The 26,463-nt window shown below is 44.2% G+C and overlaps 2 protein-coding genes across 4 annotated transcripts; one reads left to right on the top strand and one right to left on the bottom strand.

The window, feature by feature from the left end:
- Positions 1-4,117: 4,117 nt before the first annotated feature.
- fam83d (family with sequence similarity 83 member D) lies at positions 4,118-9,681 on the bottom strand. The gene is made up of 4 exons (XM_050038033.1): positions 8,830-9,681; positions 7,129-7,296; positions 6,841-6,965; positions 4,118-5,473 (listed from the first exon to the last, which is right to left on the bottom strand). Exons 1-4 carry the CDS (start codon positions 9,535-9,537, stop codon positions 4,579-4,581), a joined length of 1,896 nt encoding a protein of 631 aa, XP_049893990.1. The 5' UTR covers positions 9,538-9,681; the 3' UTR covers positions 4,118-4,578.
- A 2,443-nt stretch (positions 9,682-12,124) lies between these two features.
- zhx3a (zinc fingers and homeoboxes 3a) lies at positions 12,125-25,514 on the top strand. 3 transcript variants are annotated; one of them, XM_050038684.1, is made up of 3 exons: positions 12,125-12,258; positions 20,542-23,449; positions 23,971-25,514. In XM_050038684.1, the coding sequence occupies exons 2-3, from the start codon at positions 20,739-20,741 to the stop codon at positions 24,002-24,004; spliced, it is 2,745 nt and encodes a 914-aa protein (XP_049894641.1). In that variant the 5' UTR covers positions 12,125-12,258; positions 20,542-20,738; the 3' UTR covers positions 24,005-25,514. The 3 variants fall into 3 exon arrangements, with proteins under 3 accessions (XP_049894641.1, XP_049894640.1, XP_049894642.1); XM_050038683.1 differs by having other exon boundaries at positions 12,126-12,445; XM_050038685.1 differs by lacking the exon at positions 12,125-12,258 and adding an exon at positions 12,516-13,046.
- Positions 25,515-26,463: the final 949 nt, after the last annotated feature.

Here is a 26,463-nt window from a genome sequence, read left to right as displayed (position 1 = left end):
AGGATTTGCCAAAGAAATAATACTGGATACCTCTGTATGAACTGAGACTTTTTACACATAATTTCATTTTCTTAAATGGTTTAAAGTTCCAATGTATTGAAGTGTCTGACCAATAATAAAAAAAAATGGTAACTGAAAACAATAATAATAATTGTGTCATGCTGTATACCGTGAAACTGTGATATTTTCTGAGGTGGTTATCGTCTCATAGTGTTGAAACCTTAATGCTTAACTACAATCTTGGAACCCAGTGGCTATTATCTGACGACAATAAGCATCTGGTGGCAATGAACGATATTTCGGAGTATCCAGGCCAAGACTTTCTCTTTTGGCACAGGTTCTTTCAGCATATGAATGCAGATAGAATTTTAAAAAAGGGTAATATAAAGCTAAATCATCATCAGACGACAGCGAATGGGTTCAGAGGTTGCATTTTAGGAAATGCATTCTACCTCTCCACCTGGATTGTTCACCTGTTGCTCAAATTGGTCATTACTACATAGACTAAAGGCGGCACGGTGGTGCAGTGGTTAGCATTGTTGCCTCACAGCAAGAGGTTTGAACACTGGGTAGGGGAGCCCTTCTGTGCAGAGTTTGCAAGTTCTCTCCGTGTCAGCGTGGTTTTTCTCCAGGTACTCCAGCTTCCTCCCACAGTCCAAAGACATGCAGGTTAATTGGTGACTCTAAATTCCCCGTAGGTGTGAATGTGAGTGTGAATGGTTGTCTGTCTCTATGTGTCAGCCCTGTGATAGTCTGGCGACCTGTCCAGGGTGTATGCCGCCTGTAACCCAATGTCAGCTGGGATAGGCTCCAGCTCCCCCACGACCGCCAACAGGATAGGCAGTTTCACAAATGGGTGAATAAATACATGCACTACAAACGGAAACCAGAACGCTTCACATCCCAAAATCTTGTCCCGTTGCCTACAGATTCTGCATACATGTGCAGATATCTGCTCATAGAGATTAGTGTAATAGATACGTTACAGTTTTTGCAAAGAAATCCACATTTACATCCTTTTGACATTCAGCATGCACTGTAACCTCTGAAAGCAAACGATCACAGTTGTTATCCCTGGCTCTACACACATACAGTAAAAAGGTTATTTCACATCTGCATGGATGTGATTTGTCCTTATGCACAGCAGCATACACCTGCTGACTAACTGGATTAGACCTTAACACAATATTTGTTAGGATATAATGTTACACCTTCTGCCAGACATGCTGACATCCACAAGGATTTTACCCATCATGCAGCAGGAGAGGTTCTACCGCTACAATTCTCCAGGGATCATAAGTGACCTGAAGAGGACATCAGATGGTCGCTGTTTGTCTCCTCAAAATAAGTCCACCCCCAAAAATATGAACATTTTACAGGTTAAGAGATTGTGAGGCAGCCATCAGAATTAATCTATAACAAACATATCCTACATTTTGATTTAATTTTGATAATTCAGCAAAGTGTTTATGGTGACAAAGACTGATATTGTGCTGTTTCATTCTAAGAAATAAACCTTTGTTATTTCCACAGTTCCTCCGTAAGGGGAATGAGGCAGAGCACGCTGAGAAAAATGAACCAGTGAGCATGTTTTTAACTAAGGACAGGGCTCTCTCTGGTGGCAGAATGCTGCTAGTGTTACAGCTAATGCTCATCACCCCAGTAAATGAGTAAAAATGAGTAAAAATGGGCATTTTCTGTTGAGGAAAAACAAAACAATTAAAAAGTAAATCATAGATATAGTTTTTTAATTGTAACATGTGAGGTGGAATACGCGAGCTTCTCTGTTTACCAGTGAGCCGAACCTAATAGGTACAGACTGTTGTGTTGTGGATCCCCCACTGCTTCCTTGATTACAGACAGTGGTTGCTTTGCAGCAGCCAATTAAAAACAAATACCATTCTCCCGCATATTACCGCCATTGTATTTACTTGTAGATCAATTCCCTTCAGCTGCACCATTTCACATAATGAATGCAGAGGATTTTGATGTGTTTGCCTGGTAGGAGATGCACGCTGCACGGCAGGAGGACTTCCTGCTGTTCTCACCTTATTGCCATGTAATAGTTTGAAGTGTAGGCGATGTTAAGTCGGGGTGGTAATAATGTGCCATCTTGTAAATGAGAAACATTTATAATATGTTGGGGAAAGCATGGTGTTTGTTTTTACATTCATTACCAAAGTTGTAGGTAACAGCAGTATTTTATAGTTAGTGGATATAATCGTGCTTTATTATGACCTTTTAGTACATTTCTGTAAAACAAAGCAAAGCTAATATCAGCATATCAGTACTGACATGGGCAAAACTACAGTTAACCATTGAATTCATTAATTGATATTGGGTATGCTGTCTCTGAGGCCTTTAATGCAAGACAACAAGAAAATTATTAAATGAATAATTAATTTGTGGAAGAAGTACTCAGCATTTTTCTTTAATAAAAATACGCAGCTAAATGTATATAATGGAGGCAGAATTGCCCCATCAGTATCATTAAATATTTAGATATCATGTGTTAATTGTCATTGATGTCTTTGCAGGTCAAGGTTTAATATGCAGTTAGGAAGTTCAGCACATTTATATGTGATGTCAAACGATGAGTTGATCACTGTAAACTGAATATGTTTGAGTTTTGCACTGTTGGTTGGACAAAAAAAGACATTTGGACACAAGGAAATTGTAGTGGGTGTTTCAATGTCTCTGCGGAGGAGACAGCCGTGGCCGGAAGCATTATGTTTTCGGGTTGTCGGTCGACCATCTGTCCAACAGTCCATCCATCCCAGTCTCCTAAATGCGATATTTCAATAACACTATGAGGGAATTTCCTCAAATTTGGCACAAACGTCCATTTGAACGCAACTATGAACCAATTTAAATCTGGTGGTCAAAGGTCACTGTGACCTCACAAAACATGTTTTTGGCCACAACTCCAGAATTCATATGCTAACTCTGACAAAATTTCACACAAATGTCTGATAGGATAAAATAATGAAGTTATGCATAGAGTTATTTTTATGTCATCAATTTTTATGTGCATTAGTTGTGCCCCTCTGTATAACTCTATGCACTCTATTGTACAATAAATAGTGAAAAGAAGAAAGTTTGCTTGCTGTTTAAAGTTTGCTTCCTACATGTAAAACTGCTGGTCTGCAGGGAGGAAATGTATTTAAAGTCATTAGTTTACGTCAACCTCAAGTTCATCTGTAAACACAATCCTTTGATCACCTGCTGTCCGTCACGTACAGAAACTACATCCAACAGGTTTCCTTTCTCTGTGGTTAAAGCTATCTGTACATCTTGATATGGTACATTTACACCTCATCTCCTCAGTATAGTTAAACATTAGTCACATAAAGCTCAGAGTGAGTCATACATTTATGCGTTGGGGCATTCTGACTGCACATTTCGCCACAGCTGAGACACTGACATGCTTTGATCATTCACAGTATGACCTTTGTGCTTCAGTGTGAGATATGAAGACGGAAACACTGTTTGTGTGAGTCTCAGCAGCACACAGTGCCCATGAAGAACTGTGGTTCAGTGTGTGTGGAGATTCAGGATTATTGTTAATAAAGAGCTTTGCATAAATGCTAATTATGAGCTTCAATGCTGCATAAAAATGATCTGTTTAGACATCTGAATCCCCTTTTCAAAGACTGATAACACAAATCTGTGTGGTACATTTCATATACACAATATAATAAAAGACGATATTATCACAGCAAGAAAACAACGGTTGTAAAATTCAAACTGTTCAAGAGTTCATTCAGAGTTCATCCTAATCTATGTTTGTAATCTGTGACAGAGATTCTTCTCCAAATCCAGCCTGGACAGTAGCTGTGATTGGCTACATAATCAGCAGAGATGCCAGTATCACAGATGCTCTCTCTCAACTAATTGCATGACAGCACTGCAGTGCATGAGGCACAGGTGCTCGTTCTCTTCGGGAAGTCACTTTGTGTCCTCACATATCCTGCAACTTCGAAGCAATTTTTTTCTGCGATATTCTTCACAAGGATTTGATTGCAATTTCAACTGCAACGGAGCTAAAAGTGAAAACAAAGGGTGAACATGTAGGAAGTGTTAGAAAAGACAAAAGAAATGAGCACTCATCTAGCAAAATACTACTTTGTTTATTAGCAAAGATGCAGTGAGAGCCAGCTGCTCTCTGGAATGTTGTTCAGTAGATGCAGTAACAGCAGCCAAATGTGATTAAATAACCAAAAACAGCACTTCAATGCATTTTCACTCATACTACAGCAGATATTATCCAGTCCTAACCGCCTCGGTAAATGCTTTTCATGAAACTGAGGTGGTCAAAAATTATTACAGTACCACATCTTTGGTGAAAAAAATATAATTTCTGTCAATTCACGTTATGATTAAAGGAAAAACTGCTTTGACACAGACAGGACACAGAAGGAAAAGGACAAAAGTGGGCGCTGCCTAAAAGACAAATAGAACAAAGCTGTAATTCTACTACAAAAGCCAAAACCATTTATTTGAAACAGAGGATCCACAAGAAACCGTGCAATAGCTCTCCCCCCACTACTCTCCATCAGCGAAATCCCTGAAGACAAACTAGTGTACACATCTGGCTCTTGGCCATGTGCCCATGCCCGCACTTTCAACAAGCAGTCTGGGGTTTGGTTCCTGCTCACAGTCTTTGTGTACCCTCTGCCTGCTGTGAGCGCCAGGCCCCTGAGTCATGTTGGTGACGTCCACTAGCTCTCGCCGCTGGGACAGGGCGGTCACCATGTGCTCCAGCTTGGATCGGATAGCGGAGTAGTGGTGCTGGCGCTCTTTGGTCAGCTTGTGGAAGCATTCCTTTAAGGTACCATCTGGAGCTGCCTGGGTGGGCGAGATCTGCCTGGGAGACACTGAGGAGGGCGAGGTGGCCTGGTTTGGCACTGTACTCATTGGTGTGATAAGGTTGGGGTGTTGTGTGAACTTGAGGTCAGTCTGGGTGTCACTGTCTGTCACTGACCGAGTGGTCTGAGTGGAGGCGTGGCAGGGGACATTGCTGGGGGTCGCTGGATCTTTCTCTGCTAGCTGATCTGCAGGGAAACACCGAGTGCTGCTACCAGCCAGGATCTCCTCCGGCATGTGCTGCTGCCCCGTCCAGTCCTCACCTATAGTGGAGGAGTCGGACACTGTGTTGGTTTTACGGAGATCTGGAATCGTGGGTTCACACAGGGGCTGGACAGCTACGTTTAGGGGCTTGCGGTTGGGCGTGCTGGTCAGACACACTGGCTCCAGAGGCCTCTCTCTGGTCAGGTAAGGGGAGGAAGTGACCGAGTGTTTGATGAGGAGATGCTCATAGATGCCGCTGTTTCGGACACTTGGAGGTCCTCGAGTGTTTACAGGCTGAGACTGGGCGTAGAGGATGCGGAACTCCTCGTCAAATTTCTCTGTTATCTGACCAGAGAGCTCGATTAGGTTGCTGCTGTGTAGTTTGCCATCAGTCCAGTTGAACCTGCCCAGGGACGGGATTCAGAGAAGTATTACACTGCTGGAAAGATGGACCTCTCATAGAACTGTGCTGTCTATGCAGTAGAAAGACACAAATACTTTTGAAAATGGTGCTACATGAACAGAGAAAACACTGGTTCAGGTGGTAGAAAACCTACAACATCCAGAATGCACTGCACCACACCAGATCAATACATGCTCGTGGTGGTGGATGACATATTGCAAGCTTGGTCGTTCTTCCACAAAAAACAATACGGCAGCTGACTGGTTACAAATGAATTGAACTGAATTCTAGTTAAACAGTAAGCTAAAACGTATTTCTGAAAACATTTTAGGCGAGAAATAGGCAATAGAGTAACAGAGTCTTGGTTTATATTTGATCAGCACTGGCGAGTTTTACTGTTTGATCAGAGTTTAATCTGAATTTGTCACCCAGGCCACACTGCCCACATGAGCAGTGCGCTCATGTGGGCAGAACATCTAAAGAACAGGAGTCTTGCCTATTTTTTTGTGTGTGACATGTTCAGTTTCAGCAAAAATATACTCTGTTTGAAAATGAATGTGAAAACGGTCTTTTGATAATCATATTTACAGTTTCAATGTATAGATCACTTATAGACGTGAAAAAAATATAAGTATTTCTTTTTGACTCAGCCTCTTCTGTTTCGATTTCAAAATAAAAGCCCTCTGACAACATTTCTGTTGATAAAAGGCTTTTTAATGTGAAATATTTGCAGGACCATGTTGTTGGCAATGCAGTGGCTTGCACTGCTCCAAAAATGAGAGTATTGGCTTTTAATTGTGGAAATAGAATAGTTATATTAGCAGGCAGCTCTGCAGCAGCACCGCAGCAGCAACGCCGTCTGTGTGAACACTGCACACGTACGAGTCGCAGCAGTTCAGCGAGGTAGCCCTCACGCACTGCTTAAGCAGGCAGTGTGGCCCAAGTGTAAGAGAGAGAAAGATGGAGGGGCAGCTCTCTCTCTCTTGATCCACTTCTATGCTCTTTGTGTTTGTGGTGGCGGGCATACAGAAATGCAGAAGTACAATCTGTAATTCGAACAACAGCCCTAGAGCCAGCAAAAACCTGCTGGATGATGTGAAAACGTGTCATTCAGCAGATCTGGCTGGGAAGTTTACCACAGTTCATTTACACATACTACCCACACTGTTATGATACAAAACTTTTTAAAAATCGGCAAAGTATCCCTTTAACAACATGCGTGACTGAGGGTAAGCAGCTAGGATTATCCAAACCCAGCAAGAAAAATGTTTTACTCCACAGCCTGGTAAACCTGTGGGTTTTCAGCATCTCCATGCTTCATTATAGGCAGCTAAAGCATTTAGGTAAAATGGTAAGCAGGCTGTTACCTGTAGGAACCTGTAGCCACTCTGTTTCCATCAATCAGCATGAACCTCTCATGAACTTCCCCAGTAATCCTCGCTCCTGATCTCATGTAATAGGTCGTACCAGTGATGGTTCGCACTTTCATTTGCTATGAGGATTACAAAACAAAGAGAAAGCACAGGAGAGAGAGAGATGAATGCAGACCCACCCAGACATATCAAATATTTAAGGACATTTTTTAATTGGATGCCATCTGATGTTCGTGTTGTGCACACAGAGCCACACCCAGCTTTACTGAACCAACCACATACCCGAAGGTCATCCAACCGCACACCGACATTTCTGCACATCTTGAGGAAAGCAGGAGCACATGATTGGTCCAGCAGGATGTAGACGGGGACTTTGCGGAGAGAGCATGCCTCCTGAAGATCCTTAAAGATATCCAGGTCTGTCAGGGAGTCTGTAACTATGGCAATCACCTGCAGTGGAAAATTACAGAGGTAATATAATAGAATTCCTTTTAGGGCTGCAGCCGTGCTCTCGCAGTTGCAGCACATGACTGTGTTTTTATTATTGTCAAATGCAAGGCCTTATTCAAACAGAGCTGTGGATCTCTGTCAGACACACTGCCTGTAATGTGTGTGCTGATGAGCTTTCTATTGACTGTGGTCTGTTACCATGGCAATCGGCAGTAACGCTTGGTCAGCAAACAAGTTAGTTTTATACAGGAGACAAGTAGGTGCACTGTAGGGCTCGCCTCCATCTTTCCTGAGCTTCGGTTTGCACTGAGATTTCTCTTTTTCACGAGGAAGAATGGAATTTCACATGCTGTGGTAAAGGTTGTGTGTCGAGGATTAGACACGGATGTTTACATAGCTCAGATTTATTGCTTTAAACTGGTGTTATCCACATGCAGCTTTGTCAGGAGATCCCCACCTTATGCAGATGATAGCAGGTGGGGGTTCATTTTCAGGAAGACGTGTAAAAACAGAGTTAAATTTCACTGAATTAAAAAGGACCAGGCTGTTCCTGTTAACCAAACTGTGACGATGCAGATGCACGGTGTGCTGTTACAGTCAGTGGCCTCGTTGTACAATAAAGACTGTGTGCAGCGAGTGGTTTAACATTACAAAAGGACAGATGATCTAATGGTTAAACTTGGATGAGAATATTTTTCTAAGGTTTCAACTGGTTGCCAGCAGACTCTATGCACACCACAGCTTTTAAGATGTGACCCAAAAAGGAAATCCAGTGTTTAAGGCTCTCTAATGAGGAGGGAACGCAAACTTTGATGGAGGGGAGCAAAGCAAGTCAAGGCACATCTGGCACGCAGGCCCGCCACAGGCCTGAGGTGCTGCTGAAGCCGCACACTCCCTTCTTGCTGGAATGTTTCTTTTCAAATCTACAGGCTGGACTGACAGCTCCCGTCAGGAGCGTCACCATGAATATTCATGCTCTATTTTGTGTTTGTTTCATCCTTTTGGTCACTGCTTTCGTTCTGATCAAGACTTCAAAAACCCTTCCAAAATTTCAGACTGATCAAGGAAATTCCATGGGGACAATCTGGCATGTATTTTAAGGATGATACAAACAAGATGTAGAACTTGAGTTTCCCTCCAAAAGTGTTTTAGTGAGTGACTAGATACATATACTAACACTTATTTTGTGGCAGGGGGGTATTTTATAAAATATCAATTTGAATTTGACCCCACACTCCACACTTGTGCATGATACTACACAAAACCATGCTGTCATATCACCACTGTAACCTTTAGGCCTAGAAAATACTATTGTAGCTACAGAAATATGACAATGTGTAACAATGGGGTTGTAAAGAATACAAAACTAGACTACAGCTTTATGTATACAGTGTGTCCCTTAAGGGATATCCGTGTGGCATCAGTGCATCCAGGTTATCTTTACATGAAATAATAGAATCAGTTGCCAATATAAAAGGTGATTATAGGTGAACAAGTATGCAGCTGGGCTTTAAAGACTTTCTTTGTGCATACCTCTCTGGCACTTTTAATCATACGTCTCGCAGCCTCCTTGCAGCTATATATGCACTCCCCATAGCTGGGCTGGAAGTGCGCCACGGCCCTTGTGACTCCCCGGTAGGAGCCGGCGGTGAAGGCGGGCCAACCGAGCTCCAGCAGCGGCGGCTCCACATCCGACACCTCGGGGAAGTAGGTGACGGAGGAGCAGTCCAGGGAGCTGCTGAGCGACTGCTCCAGCGCCTGCAGGTCCTCCCCGTGGAGAGACACACACCGCGCGGGCACAGCGGCGCTCCGGATCCGCTGCATCTCATCATCCGACAGAAAGTTGGGGATCCTCTCTTTCCTGAGGAACTCCAGAAAGTTGTCGGGACCCCCTGACACCAGCTCCTCCAGCGCCAGTCGGTGTCTCTCGTTGTACACCTCCTGCAGGTTCAGGTCGTCGGCCCCGGTCCGTTTGGGACACAGCCTCAAAGGCGAGTCGTCCAGGCACTGTGACAGAGCCATTTTTGTGGATGTTCTTCTCTTCGCTCCTCTCAGAGACTCCGCCGTGTCGCAGGTGACAGGTAACGTTTTGACCTCCAGGAAGCAAAATTCGTATTTTGTTTTTTCCCTCCGTTCCTGTCCGTCGTGGATCCGTATTGGCTGTCGGGAGGTTGCCAGACCAGAATGGCGTCTCCGGGCTCGCTGAGGCAGGCTGTCAGTCTCATGTGCAGCCGGTCTCATTGGCTCATTTGGAGGCAAACAAGCCTCCTGTACGTCCCTCTGCTCTGCCCTGATCCGGTTACACCGCAGAGAGCAGGGACGATCAGAGAGCTCTCACTCTGACGCTTTTCCCTGCTACCATAGACTCTGACTCCTTGAGACTGCCATCCTCAATATCAGTAGGAACACAATTTCTATTACAAAACATATTCTCTTTGGCACGGGGTTCTCCTTCACCTTAGAGGAAATGAAAACATAGAAAGCATTTCCCCCTGTCTGCACACTTGGCTGTCAGCTGTCTCAGTGAGGAACTCAAAGGTTGTGAATTTGTTTGCAGTCAAGAGGAGCAGCACTCTAAGAATCATTACATTATTTATGAAACTGATATATTTTTAAGACAAAAGGCTTATCAGAAATCAGAAGTACTTTAGTGATCCCCAGGAGGCAATCTGGACATGTTACAGTTGCTCTTTTACCATGGGCATAGAAATGTCAAGAAAATACAAATAAGAAGTCTGCAACAACAAACATGAATTATCCTACAATATATAAAACAATATATGCAAATCAACATACAAATATAATATATAAGAGGTATGCTGTATCATGTATGCTAAGGTCACAGACAAAGTGTGCATTAAAATCATACACTTCCTTTGTAAACCAGTGTGCAAGGTGTACAAGCTGTGGGTAACCATAGCAACAGTATCTACTCCTGGTGGATGCTGCGCGTTAATTTCAACTGACTACAAACTACAACAAAATTATTTGAACACAACCTCGCTTCCTCCTATCAGGCCTGTTTGTATACCCTGTCAGGTTACCTCCTACAGAATTCTTTTTTATCATCTGGCCACACACAGTTTACATTATACACTAATAACCCTGTTTACAGACCGTCTAAATTTATTAATGAAGATCTGTCAAGTTGATTTGGTGACACCTTTGTCGACCTTTCAATGGAATAGGCAACACAACCTCAAGCTTCTGCCTAAATTTGCAGCCATGGAAAATAAACCGTAAACCTGCAACCCTAAACACACCAGCATGGTTTATAATTTAGAGGATAATTACGAAGAATATGTTCTGTGCACTGTCTTGGGACGCTCTAATCAGTATTCATCTGGGATAATGTCCTGCTGTGCGTAGGCCTACTGGGACAGAAAGGCAAACCTGCAATAGAGGAGATTGTGCCAACAGAAGCAGAGGAATCCGACAGACAGTCCAACATAATGCAAGACTGTGGTTACAAACATGCTGACAAGTAAAAACATCAAATATGGTGATGAGCCATGACTGCTGGTATCCTGTCCATCGCTTGATCACCATAGCACCATCTTATATAACAGATGTATCACTGTCACAAGAAAAAGTACATTCTGTCATATGTGATACACGTTTTCGAATCCTTACCAGATTATACACACCACTACACGCCTCACTGTTGCAGACCGAAACCTCGGGCTGGGTTTGTGTTTTGAGTGATTCATCTTCCTGATAGATAATCTTTGTTTATCCTGACTGTACACAGCCACAGCTACAGGCAACGTCTGAACCCAGTCAGGACAAACTGGGAGGGAAGAGCAAATCCATGTTTCCTGGATAATGGAGGCCTGTAGTAGCCCTATATGTCCATAGTTTACAACAGAAATTGAAGGTGGTGTATTTTTGCTGCATTTGCTCTTACACATATAGACAAGTGTACACATTTTTAAATCTGTCATAGTACAGTAATATTCTAAGCAAAGATATAGTGTTCATTATAATCTTTTTTTAAGCATACATAATGCAATTTATGTACTATTACAACAATATTCCACTTCTCTTGTTGATATGTTTTCTTAATATCCTTAAAAAAATTTAACATTTGTTCTCCATTTATCTTTTTTCTGATAAACCCTCATTTTAAGCTTGTGCCTGTTGTAGTCCACTGCGCTTTTCTCAACGCGCTTTTACGCACGGAAGGCCAACAAGGTCAAGAGGGTCACAGCCGTAGAGCCCCTATTCTGCACAGTAATACGTAACTAAGATTAGTAATGAGATAAACAGAAAATGTCATCTTATGTTTATCTATAAAAGTGGACATGAACAACTAGGATGGATTTACTGTACATCTGCGTAAATTGGTCTAGCGCTTTTACGCGTGTGCGTAAAAGTCTATTTTAAGCCGGTGGGCTAATAGGCTTGTGCTTTAAATGACAATTCCCACAACGATTCATATTCATAGTAGCCCATCAAGAGGGGGTTTTTTTCTAAAGACGGCAGGCATCTATTGAAAAAACATGTGACCTAATTAAGAGGACCTTTTGGGTGATGAAGCTCACTGAAACGGCAGATCACTGAACTCCTGTTAAATCCCAAATTTACACAATACAATCCATCTGCTCTGCCTGCTCCGCGGCGCCATTGTAGCTATGTATAACCCAATCTGTGAGAGCAATGCCTTACCCCTATAACGACATACCCAAATGTGCACTGGGCTCAGTATACGTACCCCCGCCCCCCCCTCCTCCCCCTTCTACACACACACACACACACACACACACGAACACACACATCCCCATCTCATCCCCGCCCCTCTCCAAAATTTTAGATGAAAGGGCTTTTGGATTTTGGATGACGCTCCGAATCACGTGTTCATAGGAAATACACTCGCTATAATTTTTTTGGAGCTGCCTCGTCCTGCACCGCCGACCATAGTTGTTTTGCCGTCTCCATACAGTGTGGCTGAGGGGTGGAAAGGTAATGTAATGTAATGTACCTTGCCGTGGTCACTGACGGGTTCACGCCAGTTCACCGGGTTCACTTGAGGAGAGCTCCCACCCCCTGCTCGCCTCCTCTTCTTCTCAAAACGCAACGATCGGAGCTAATCCAAAATTATTCATTTATATATTAATGTCGGATTCCATTTTTCCCAGCGACTGTTGAGGTAAGGACACACCTACTCTTCCAAAACGCGAATACCTCTCATTATTATGCGATCTCCAAAGTTGTTTACTGAAATTAAGCCTCGCTATTGAATATTGAATTTTCATCTGGTGCTGTAGTCAAGGCAGTTTATATGAAGTCGCCAATGTATAAAATGGCGACAGTAGGTGGAGGAGGGGGGTGGAGGATTTTTGGGAATATTCATAAGGTTATATAGAGTGCCAGATCGCCTTTGGCAAGTAGGCTCCGAGGCAGTGTGTTGCCCCACAGCCTTGTGAATGGAGTGAAACGGGTTAACTCGTCAGTTTGTTACAGTTACAACAACGGATCCTCCGTCTGGCTGAATTTGCGCTCCCTCTCGCGCTATACAATGTGGCGTATCTGCTTATTTTATTGCACAACGCGCTGTATTTCCCCACTGTGCCGCGAGTGTGAGTGCTTTTTAGTTGTAAAAGACTTCTGAACACAGTGCTATAGCAGGCTTATCGACTGATATAAGAAGCCTCCGAGTCCATAGATGTTCAAACTGCACGCCAAGTATCAATTTTCATCTATTGATCGCTCACTCTCTACACATTTCTTCCTCTTGCCTGAGCAGAAAGGTAGGCCTGTATGCACAGGACTCTTTTTCTTTCATTTCCTCCTCTTCCTTCTGCCAACATGTGCTGCTGCCCTACTCACTCAAACACACACACACACACACACACACACACACACACACACTGAAACATATACAGTACAGTAAGAGGAGCTGCTCATTTCAGGAATACGCATATTTATGATACGATATTTTGCAAACTGTGGATTATCAGTGAGGCATTGTGTTAAAAAATACCAGCTCCTGTTCGGTCACATTTTCTATCTGGAGATAAATATTGAGCCAGCTTTGAATGCCATGTGTCTCCCTCTGCCTTTAGGGGAGGGACCTCTGTGCTGACTAATGTTGCCTCTGTGGATCATGTGTGAGTCCAGTGTCCATAACACAAGAGACAACCCCATATTATTCCCGCAGCAGCCAGCTAGACAGGCATGAATCACTGGCAATTTTTGGGAACGTATTTTAATTATTTAACCATGTAAGCTTGTTACATATAATGTAGGTCATGGAAATGACTGCGCAACACTTCTGCCACTGAGGTTTTCCTGAGGGAGTAGGTGTTTGGACTGTGGAGAGTGACTCCCAGTGTAGAGTAGAGTCCAGTGGACATTATTTGTGCACTCCGATAGTTAATTTTCAGGCGTGTGTGATGACCGGCTAAACAAAGGTAAATGAGCTCTTGCTGTGCGGATCCGGCAGATCGGGTTCAAGCTTGGCCCGGTGAGTTCAGTGTGTGTGGAGGATTTCACTCCAGCAGGACGCTTACACTGGGGGAATGTCAATTCCCTTTGTGGATCCCTGGGAACGGTCTTCCATCTCCCTTCTCGGAACTGCTCTAATGAGGCCAGGCATATTGCCTTTCATCCCTCACTCCCTGCAATTAGGCACAGCTCACAGTTTTCGTTATGGCCACAGCAGAGTGTTTGTATACACAGACACAATGTAGTGGGCCAAGACTGCCCACTCCCCTTCAGCAAAACAGCGTCTCTGCACATGCCGCCCCTCGTATACCTGGAATACTGTACTTTTCAGGATTTGGTGTTCTGATTTCTAACAACAGTCACTCTAGATGTTATGTTTTTGTGCGCCTCCCACAGCTCAAAATGAATCCCCTGCCAGAGAATACCGAGGAAGGTCATATGGTCATGATTTGCAGATTTAGTTGACATGGAGTGTATAACATTCCTTGAGTTTAGAGAAGAAAATGAATCTAATCTAATGCCAACCAGATCTATTTTACAGCCGTTTTTGTACAAACAAGCATTCATGATAGCGGCATACCTCATGATCCTCACAGAAAATTCTCCGAACCACAATGCTGAGTCCTATTTCTCCCACCAGAAAGGACGGCGTTCTATACAGGTTCACTTTTATTTGGGTCTTTCATCCTTTCTGGTATTGCTTTTGTCATTGGACCAATGCCGTATCGAAGCCCAGACCGCTCAAAAGCCTCACTAAAACAGCATGTTTGCACAGTTCCAACCAAAAGAAACGCTCAAGCTCTGAGAGGGGGGAAAAAACCTTGGGGCTAGTGGGGAAAGAGCCCCTGCCACTTTCTCTGTCCCATGCAAGAAAGGTTTGGTCAGCAGGAGCTGGCATTTGCAAGGCTTTGGCAGTTATAGGAGGCTGTGATGTCAGCCATTTTAGGATGGACAGTACAATGTGCGGTACGCCGCCATCTTTCTTCCTTTTTCTTCTTAAGTTGCCAAATGAATGCCTGTAGTCTTGGCTACAGAACTGAAGAAGTTATTCATCAAAAGTGATTTAAAAGGATGCATGACTCAGATTTTTTTTTTCTCTGCGCACCATGGTTTATTTGTCTGTCATTCATCTGGGCCACAGATAGAAGGGTTCGGAGAACAATGTGAGATTTCAGCAGTGAGCACTCACCCTAACACAAAACAGGACCATGCAACAAAGATGCTCAGACAGACAGAGTGCTGTAGGTATGTACTGTACCGCCTAAGTCTCCAGGCCTCTGCACTGATTTAGCAAGACAATAACACTGACAGGAGGTCATTTGCGGCACGTACCGCTGCGATAGTTCTTTCATCCACCACTGTCGTAAACATAAGAACAGTGGAGCCGCGTCGCCATGACCTGATTGAGAAAGAAAAACCCAAGTTGTTGTTGCGGACCTCACCCGAAGTTATCTGAAAGAGACCTGACCCGTGAATGGACTTTTCAAAGATGGCTGGCAGAGCATGTGGATTAAGTTTGTCCTGCACCGGATGCAGTCCAGGGAATTCAGTGTGTGTGTGTGTGTGTGTGTGTGTGTGTGTGTGTGTGTGTGTGTGTGTATGTGTATGTCTTGAGGTTGGTGGGTGTGGGCGAGTGACTCCGCTGTGTGTGTGGCGTGGTGGGCAAGGGGAAGAGAGGGGTTGCCATGGCGATGTTAACACATGAGTGGCACCACCGACCGGTCTCCCCGTGGACGAGGCTGCAGTCATGGAGGTAAGGGGGGAGAGTGTGTGTGTGTGTGTGTGTGTGTGTGTGTGTGAGGAGGAGAAGGAGGAGAATGAGATGGCTGACAACACCTGCAACTCAGACATTCAGACACTAATACGCACACAAACACACCCACGTAGAAAAAAAGGAAGAGCCCGCAGCAGAGACGGAGACTACACACTGAAGCCACGGTGTGTCTTCAGCTGGACAGGCGGTGAAGACGGCTTGGACTGGTGTGCTGTATTAGCACTGTGCTAAGGACCCTGATGACTCTGAATTGTTTTTCAGCACACGTAACACTAGAGCCCGACACTTATTCATGCTGGCAGGCGTACAGTGCCATTCACGCACAAAGATGTCCCCAAACTGAAACCTGTCCACCCTTACTGTCAATAAAAAGCCCACATTAGTCCACCGTGGCGGCATGATGGACACAGGAGACACGCAGGAAACAGAACAATCACAATTCGACAGTCAGCCGTCTAAAGGCTCCCAGCGCTGGATCACGTTTCCCTTATAAATGAGGCGCCATTGTTCCCAATCTCTTCTCTGTGCAAGACAGTAATTGCTCTCTGTCTCTGGCTTATATTTGGGTGTCCAGCTGATCCACTCACATGACGTTAATCTATTTAATGGACATTTGGCAGAAAATGTTCCCGCTAAACAGATTTTTTGATCATTCAAATGTATCTGTCAGGAGTTCCCCATCTCTGCCCCAACCCCCAGCGGACACCAGGTCATTTTTTGGCTGATTTTTGAAGCAGACTCTCAAGACAGCCGCGGATCAATGTCAAAACAAATTACACGCAAAACAAATATTGTCACAAGTGAGAGAATTTATGCCTTTTTTTTTTAAGCTCTTCTGCGGCTGTCGCATCAAGAGACTCCTTGCCAGTTATTCATTTCAAAGAGAAAGATTTTTCAGAACGGTGCAGGTGCTAAATGTTGCGGAGGTGAGGAGGGAGTGTGTGAGGAGTGTGTGCAGAGATGTGTGCCTACGAGGTGTCAGCGGGGAGGAATATTGAAACAGCAGAGCCTGTCATCATCATCAGTCATCCTCTCACTTCACTCCCAAATGTCTGAGTTTTGTCTTCCTTTGTCCTTCTTCCTCCTCCAGCCTTCGCATTCTCATTCATGTGACAGGTGGCACAACAAAAACACCAATCTCTGTTTGTTAATGTCAACTGTAGGTGACCCAACAATCTGGGAGTGTCTGAATCAGTGGACTGTTTTGAATTAAATTTTAATGTTTTGCAACCACTTTGCAGCCTCGCCTCCCTTTCCGCTGGTAGCAGCTCGCTGTAGATTGGGCATGTTTTTCCTGTTGTAATATTGTAATTACTGCAGCAGTTTATGAGGTGATGAAAGGGAATACATGCTGCTTTCCTTCAATTGGTTTGCTGAAATGGGAGCAGCACACTCAGCTGTTTGCCATGTAAAAGTATAAAGAATATAATTAAATATTAATGAGATGTAAATATAATATTGTTATGGAAATGACAGTGTAAGAGCACATAAGGGAGGCCCTCCTGTAAATCTTAAAGCTGCTATTTAATGAGGCGGAACGTATAAATCCCATCAGAATTTAAACCTAGCCTAATCCCATTTGTTTTGAAACGCTTGTTTTTGAAAAGTTGAATGGTTCAGACGTGGTTTTAGTTCAGCGAACAAGGCCCCTCTGCTTACGCTGAGCGTGGGTGTTCAGAAAGCACGTCTGAGAGCTCTGCCACTTTCCCTCACTTCAGATACGACTCCCCTGGTCCGCTCAGATGAAAAGAGTTTCCTCCCCCTGTGCCACAGATCCAGTGCCAGTGCGAGGACATACGACACACTGGGGACAGTGATCGTCTGAGCGTTGTCTACCTCGACGCTGAAACACAAGGCCTGGCTTTTCAGAGGGAACCATTCAATGGCTCCCTGTCTGGGAAGCCCTTGTCTTGTGTCTGATCGCACGTCTCGCTCACCAGATAAAGCAGCCCATTCTTTTGATAGGTGACCTGATTCTTTATGTAACCTTTCTCAACTTTTGGCTTGTCTTGGGTTTTCTCATGCAGGAAGTGCAGTGTTTTTCTGGGGTGGGAGAGCTTCTGTATTAGGCCAGCGTCTGTCTCGTCGTCACAGACCGGCGTCCCTTCTGGGCGGCTTCTACACTAGTTGCACGCCACCGCCTTGACTGAGTTACCTTCTCTGTCACTTTATTTTCTGAAACATCCTGACATACGCTGTGCCGTCTGTGGGACAAACAGAATTAATCACTTCAGCACAGCTAAACTGAGCCAACACTGATTTGTCCTATAGCATTGTGACATCTCTCACACAGATGTTTCAGATGTGCATGACTACGTCCCTCTGCTGCGTGAAAGCTGACTTCTAAATCCCTCGTTCCGCAGAACAAACTCAATGAACGCCGTGTCCTCAACAGGGGTTAATCGAGTGTGCCGTCAGAGGACACGCCGGCAAAACATACAGCACATGCCCGTGTCTGGATGCAGTGAACCGGGATTACTGCATAAGATGCTGGTGACCTAGTTTTTTTTTTTTGGTTGTTTGTTTGTTTTGTTTTAGTTTTTTTTTTTTTTTTTTTTTTTTCTGTCAGAAAACAGCAGCCGTCAGTAGCAATAAAAAAGAGGTAGATACAAGGAGGATGACACAGTCTGTCTGGGATCAGTGTGTACTGTCGGGCAGTCATTTGAGGGTTTTAATTCTGGAACAGGTTCATCTTTTATTTACCAACCAGCCGGCCATGGTGAACATGCACGTGGATGCAGTAAAACTAAAGTCTGTGAAAGTGCTTTTCACTGTGTACAAACACAGTGTGACAAAAGAAAATGTGCTGAAAGTATGAGAAATTGTTTTCTTTATAGACAACAAAATAAAGTACAAGATGTTGAGGAATGCTTGATTTCACCAGGACCCAGATTTTTGGTGTTAAATTTGTGCAGCTGATGTTTTTCCCAGTATGATAAGCTTGCAGAAGGTAAAGCCTGGGTGATATGGATAGATGATAATGGGGTGAGACTAGTTTTCAGCAGCATGCCACACATCAATGCTTCTCCAGTCTCAGAAAGAAAGATTGATATACAGAGGCTGTATGTGTGTGTCAAAGGTTCATGCAGAGGGCAGGGGGTGCAGAGCTACGTCTCCACTTTGATATTTTTCTCTCATCATTTGTTTTACATGTTTTGTGCTTTCCAGTGTTAAAAGGACTATAAAAACCAGCTGTATCGCTAATGAAACACTGGCTGGAGCACATCCATCGTCTTGTCCTACAAACTTTGTTGAATATTTGTGGCTTTGTGAGAGAACAGAGGCGTGTTTTTCCTTAGTAATGCGGAGAGAAAAAAGAGGAGAAATGTCCAAGTCTGCAGAGACAATCCGTATCCATCCTCATGACTGCAGTGTTATTGGAAGCGAAGGCTTGTGGATGTGGTTTGCTAATGGATTTGTGCGCCCGGTGATGTGTGTATTGTGTTTGTATGCATGCATGCGCCGCCATGCTGCTTGTTGAACACGTGTAGGATGAAATGGTTTGAACCTGCAGCTTGTAAAAGGCTTCAGATGTGTTTGCAGTAACCTTCTCAGACCTTATGAGAATGTTCCAGGTCTTTAACTGTACTGTTGTTGGCTGACTGCTGGGACACACACACACACCGGTCACCTGCTTTCCCCTCTTGACACTACATTATGCTGTGAAGGTACACTGTAACATCCAATGTAAAACATATGGCTCCCATCCAAGCTCCATGCTCACCCTCTCCACAAAGTCACTTAACCTTCATATCATGTCTGATTTATAATATCAAACCAAAGACAAATAGGACTGCACGACCTACAGCATGTGACAGATTTTGAACATATATATATTTAAAAATGTCCCCATTCCACCTCTAAAAAAATCACATCATTTAAAACAATAATACTGATACTTACCAGACAAGCTTAACAAATATTTTTTTTGTAGACAAACATACCTGTGTGCATATTTTTGCATATTTGTGATTGTTGCAGACAATGTGGAACAGCTGGTAAGGTTAGATACACCCAGCACTATCAATTTGCAGTGGTGAAGTGCATCCCACTCAATAGGTGCAAAATCCCCATCGTAGTCTGTGGACGATATTTATTTAGTGATATTAACTGTTTCCTGGAGAGGGGCAGGTGGCATCTGGCAACAAAGATCCAAACACTGATTCAAACACAGCACATTTATATGATAATAACTTCAGCTTTAGTCTCGGTGCCAACCAGCATTTTGACGACATGTTTTGTTAATATCATGAAGCTTTACTAAAAAAAATCTGTGGACATCAATAATTAGAAGAGCCGAACCTATGGCAACAGTGAATTAGACTGTCTTTTCTGTCTCTGTCGATTACCATGCTCTTTTTTCTGAATTCATAAAAAGCGACAGCTAGACAGGAGTCTGTAAATCCAAGTAAATAACCAGACCACTCACAGGCGTGTGGGAGTGTAGGAGTGTGTGGTGCCCTCAAGTGTTTTTTATTATTTTTCTTTGGAGATTTCCTCGATACATTTAATGTTGAAATATTTTTCAGTATTTAGGAAATCAGCCACGTGTAATTTAAAAGCATTAATTATTTTGTCCATGAACTCTGATGCCTTTTTTTTTTTAAAATAATGTCTAGTGAGCGGGTCCACTTTACCTCTTTCTGTACAGTAATTTAATGTAACCTTAGTTTTTTATTATGAGCATAATACAAAAGCCATTTTTCAAAAGGAAAGCCCTAGACTTTGGTGCTCTAATTGCTGATAAATACTACCTACACTTACCACACAGTATTTCCACCTACACTTATTACCCTGTGTGGGGCTTTTAGCTTCTTCTACATCCTGCTTACTATAATATGTCATGTATTAATATTTCAGATGCTTTTTGTTTTCACCAGACTATAAATCTGCAATCCATATAACACAGGTTTTAAGCTGTCATTTTGACAATGCTCAGGCGTGATTTCTCTCTCTGTAATTATCAAATTAACGATGCGCTGAAAGAGTCACACGTCTCTCATTTTTGTACTCTCTCCTCACAGGTTCCCTGGGAGCTGTTAAACTCGTCCATGTGACAGGAGTCCTGAAGTGGCAGAGGGCATGAAGCAACACTGTGATATCATAGTGGCTGGTCCATGACACTAAACTCCATTCAACCCTCTCCACTCTCCACCCGCCCTCTGTTCTCATCATACCAGACAAGCAATCACTCACTCTCCCATCTACACAAAGCTGCACGATGGCCAGCAAGAGGAAATCCACTGTACCCTGCATGATACCATCCAAATCCAAACATGTGCGTGAGGAAATCATACTGGGCTCGCTACCAGAACTCCTACCAACAATCCCAGAAGACAGCATACTCAGCATCTCTGGAGAAGAGTCTGGCCACTTTTCTCACAGCTCCTCCAAATCCGAAAGTGGCAGCGAGATGCAGAAAGGAGGTACATATAGCTGTCCAAAGTGCCGTTTCGAGTCCAGAGATCTAAACTACTTTTTGGATCACATGCACAACTGCCACTTAGACTTCAGGGCCCAGCCCACCTTCTACTGCCTGAACTGTGGGGTGTCAGTCGTCCGCTTTGAGGCTCTGGCTCTGCATAATGCTAACGCCCACCCTAAGATAATGGAGGGCTTGGTCACTGCCTCCCTGACTGTCAACAACAGGGATGGAGTAACAACAGTTGAGCAAAGCCTCTTCACAGACAGCGGAGAAGACTTCAGAGAATCTGGGATCTCCCTCACCAAAACACCGATTGCAAAGATGATGAAAGCCAAGGGTGAGCACAAAAAGATTGTGGTTTCTCACACCGTTGAGGTACGGAAGATAGACACTGGAAAGGATGTAGACCCCAGCATGCTGAAAAATGTGCCTGAACTCCAAAACGGGGCTCTCAGTGTTTCTGGTGCCCCAGCTATGCCGAGGACCACTGTCGCTCATGTGATTAAGACGACAGTGTCCAACCAAGTCTTTCACCAGCACACTCCCTCCCTTTACTCCCCCCCGTCCTCTGGTTCCAATAAAGACCTTCCAAAGGTGATGATCCCTCTCAGCAGCATCCCCACCTACGATGCCGCCATGGACACCAGCAGCTTTCTCAAGACATCCTTTGGCAAGTTCCCCTACCCGACCAAAGCCGAACTCTGCTACCTAACGGTGGTCTCGGAGTTCCCCGAAGAGCAGATCAAACTGTGGTTTACTGCCCAAAGGCTCAAGCAGGGCATAAGCTGGTCTCCTGAAGAGATTGAAGAGGCCAGGAGGAAGATGTTCAACACAGTGTTCCAGGGTGGAGCACCTAAAAAGCAACCCGCTACACAGCAGCACGTCAATCACATTGTAACCCACCACACTGTCACTGCCCATCCAGACTCAAAAGGACCAAACTTTCAGATGGCCAAAGTTCCCTACGGCGGTATGAAACCCAGGCCTGTCGGGGTCATGGCCACACAGGCGAGCATGTCAACCAACCCCCATGTCACTAGGGTCTCGTATTCTACTCCAATCGTTCCCCCAAAGTTTCCATCTGTAGTCAGAACAACACAGGTACTGACCAAGAATACTCAACCCACTGTGGAGCCAGACAAGAGCAATGGCCTCGGCCTAGACATGGCTGGGAGCAGTGGTTGTGTCAGTAGCACCAGCAGCAGTCGAAGCAGCAGTAGCAGCAGTAGTTGCAGTAGTAGCAGCAGCATCAGCAGCTATTCCAGCAGTAGTAATGGTGGTGAGACTGTCACCCGGAAACCGGTGCATAACAGCAGCCCAACCAACAGCATCAACAGCATTGCCACTTGCTCTACCAACATTAGCAATAATGATGAGCACTGTGTTGCTGACACCAACGGGAAACCAAACGTCAAAAGCAGCAGTTTACCGATTGGATTGGAAGGTTCAAATAGTACCAAGGGTCAAGTGATCATCGACAACACCAGCAAATCCAATGTCACCTGTAACAATCATAACAGCGGCATCATCAGTCCACAGGAGGAGGCTCACGCCGCAAAGCCTGACGACGAACACAACAACTGCATCTACAAGACCAACAACAGCAGTATTAGCAATGATTACCCCAGTACTACCTGTAATGACAGTGTCCCTAACCTGAACCATGCCAGCAAATCCCCAACCGAAAGCACCAGCACTACTGTCATTACAAAAAGCAGCTCATCTATTTTAGATGAGGGTAAATGCAACAAGGACTTTCCCATCAAAGGCATGTCAATCTTACAGCAGCTCATAAAGGAGGAGGACCCGTTTACCGGGGACAGAAGCTGCCCCGAGCTGAAAATCGACCCCATCAAGATCAACTTCAAGAGGCTGAAGATGAATGAACCGGATACCACATCTGAGATTGTAAATCAAGAACATAGGTCTGACCTAGCTGAGGTGTGTGCTTCTCAGCAGTCTTTCCCACCCCCTTGGGCCAATAAGACCCCCCAGCAGCTGCACATCCTGCGACAGGTCTTTTCCAGCACCCGCTGGCCCAGCAGTCAGCAGTATGAAGACTTAAGCGTCCAGACTGGCCTTCCCAAGTCAGAGGTGGTGCGCTGGTTCAGCGACAGCCGGTACAGCCACAAGAACGGGCAGCTGAAGTGGCTGGAGACCTATCAACGACCGACTGCTCCAGAGGAAGGGAGGGGGCTTGGAGACGCTGAAGTTGAGTCACCCAAAGACTCTCCAGCGGCCAAAAGGAAACTTGTTGAGCAAGACATGAACAAGCACCTTGAAGGAGAAGCAGAACTGAACTCAGGGCAGCGGGTTGTGTGGCAGGATTCATACTCACCGCTGCTGGGTCTGATGGGGTCCGAGGGGAGCGGGGAGCGAGGCCGAGCTAATGAGTCAGCGCAGCCAGGAGTCCTGCAAGATCCCTGGTCAGAGAGAGCGGAGGACCACCAGCAGCCAGTGGCCAATCAGTCACTCATCGAACAACAGACTGATGCCAATCAGGCCAGGTACTGTAATCATAAGTGTGATAAAGTAAGACGTGAGATACACTTCTCATTCACAGTGCCTTGTGATAATTTACAAGCTTAGTGCTATTTATCAATCAAAAAAACAAAAACAATGTAAGCCAGGTGGAGTGATGAAAGCATGACAGCTTGCTGTTTGTAGTCGTCGTTGCGTGATGTACAGTAAAAAGGAGGCAGGAGAAGTGTGTACAGGTACTGACGCTGAGTAGCTTATTCAGGCAATCAAAGGTCTGTGTTTAAGAAGCTATTTTTAGATAAGTAGGAGTCTGGGCCGCTGAATTATAGATTGAGAGCGCATGCTAATATATGTGAATAAATCATGACAATTGTCTTTGGTGAGATGGATTTCCAAGAGGCAAGTTAACCCGTACACAGGCATCTTTTTACAATGCTCCCTCCCCAAAAAAGCACCTCACCTGTGCAACTGCCATGCAATACAGCAGGAACTTTCCAGTCATGTCTTCACAATTTTTGCATGTGGTGTTTTTGTGTGTTGCTGACAGGGATCGCCTGAGGATGGAGCTGCTGGAGGTGTGATGAAGCAAGCCCGATCTCGCCAGAGGAACATGATGTTTTAAAGGCTGGCTCGCTCCCCTGGCCGTGGTCTAAAAAAGAGTGTTCATAATGACAGCAGATGTGATTGTAGCTGGACCGTTGGACTCTGACTGTAACTGTGAATACCCCCCACCCCTCCCTCCTCCTCCTCCTCCTCCTCCTCCTCCTCCTCCTCCTCCGCCTCCTCCTCTTCCATCTGCCATCACTTCCTGCCATCGTCAAAAGAAAGAACTTCTCACCTTTGAGTCCTGTGATGTTTAAGCCTTTCATGCTTCTTTGTGGTTGTGTGGGGAGGGTGCACAATGAGGTCAGTACGAGGGATCAAAGAAAAGAACGAGAAAAGACGCACACTGACTGGAAAACTGACTTGAATGAGCGAAGATAGGATAGGATAGGGCCGAGAGATATTGTTTTGGGGTCAGAGGGAGAAATATATATATATGATTGAAACTGCACTAAAGAGGGTTTGTACTGACTGGACAAACAAAAGATGTGTCAAGGAAATGTTATTGTTGGCTTTGTGATATTTTTTACTTTTTTAGCAACCAGTACTTCAGCACTGCCTTGAATTTTACTTTTTCCGTTATTTGGTTTTTCAATTCTATTTACTCTTCTATAGTCACTGTAAGTCCAGATGCAATCAAACATGGTTTATTTAGATCTGTATAAATGTTGGTGATCACTTCGCAGTTCAGCTACACGCAAGAGACTATATACAATGCACTAATGAAGACAGCAATGCTAAAAATCACACTGCCCCACAGTAAAGGTATTGACAGCTCCGTCAAGATCAATACACTACACTGCCCTGCAAACTGAACAGAGAGAAGCCTGTCACGCTAACGTTGCCTTACTCAGCTCTGTCCATGTGTTTATATGACCTGTCTGTCCATCACCTTGCTTTCCAGCTACTGTGCTGTCCTGAAAAAAAAAAGAAAGAAAAAAAAACATGCCAGTGCATCAATGGTCACTGTTCGTCTATATCTGTGAAAAAATCTTGTGCTGCTTTCTGTACACTTGGAGATGTTTAACTTTAAGCTGTAATTGTATCAAATATTGTTACTGGCAAAATGTTGTTTAAAAGCAAAATTATCAATTTGATCCCTAGACACTGACAGAGTGAGATATTGTGCTAGCTAGAGAGCCAAATGAGGAGATCTTTGCTCTCCTCTGAATTTTCTTGTGTTTATATAAACATACAGTCACTACATGAATCCTATTAAGCTGCATCTTTGTCAAGCTGCTAATAGCTAAGAACGGTGCTATACCATCCAAAGTGAAATTGGAGGTTGATCTCCTACCAGCAGTGTATGCACTTGTGTCGAATGTTACAAATTTATTTTGGTTTGAGATAAATGGAATCTGGACTTACGGTGTTAATGATCACTTAAAAGAAAAAAAAACTTTTATGAAATAGTCTGATCATAAAGCACTGTTGTATCATCCTTTCTACACTTCTGAATCTTTACAGAATAAACTGAATACTCACCAAGCACTAACGTCTCATTATTTTACTCAGCACCGCGCACCAGGAGTGAATATGAATTATACCATGGAAACCAGTCAAATTATTCAGTGTGATGAATGTGAAAGAAACGTGTACTGGGGCTGGGGTTGGAGGAATGCATACAGCCTCACCTGCTGGCGAGCAGCTGACAATACAGTTTGTGCTGAGAGCTGAATAATGGGTCTGTTTCCATGACAGGCAATCGCTGCAGAATAACCCATTTATTTTGGCTGCAAGGTGTGTGTGAGGTATTTTGCCTTTTAGGTATGTATGCAGATGGTGACCAGAGCTTCTCTATTCTAGGAATGGTGTGCACTGTGGGCAAAGAAAGGGGCAAAGGCCTGCCAGGTGTTGCCAGCAAAGTGAAATCCTTCCTAAGAGCACAAGGAATCACAGGAATGTACAGGATTGTAATGAGTCCAGTTACACTGCAGCTCATTCTCCAGTGTAATGTCATCTTTAAAGGGGGACTACACCCATTTTTAGAATACATGCATGTTATTTCTTTTGGTCTAAGACGGTTCAAAAATATTAGTAGACATGAACAACTGTCTCCCAAATCCCAAAACTAGAGTACTGAAACCAAAATTTGCGATGTCATCAAGTTGCCTGATAGGGCTCAGTTATGCTCAACGTAAAATACGTATATGGACACGGACGGAGCCCTCTGTCCGTACTCTGCGTTCATATAGTCCGTATTTTTTGCAGCTTAAGAATACTGATAAAAACAGAGCTCTACCACCGGAGATCGTTGGGGCGGTGTAGCGTAGCTCAAGTGAGATACGGTCGTAGGAGATGATGAAAACATTAAAAAAAATGTGGAATGGAACCAATCTGTAATATAGTGAAAGGAATTCTCACTCCACATGCTGCGATGTATTTAATGGCCTCACAGACCACCACAGTCCTCAGCGCTGCGTCCATTAAAAGGTAC

Source organism: Epinephelus moara, chromosome 24, assembly GCF_006386435.1.
Source record: "Epinephelus moara isolate mb chromosome 24, YSFRI_EMoa_1.0, whole genome shotgun sequence".
Taxonomy (NCBI): domain Eukaryota; kingdom Metazoa; phylum Chordata; class Actinopteri; order Perciformes; family Serranidae; genus Epinephelus; species Epinephelus moara.
The sequence above is the reverse complement of the archived record's forward strand: the minus strand, read 5'-3'. Positions and strand labels throughout refer to the sequence as shown.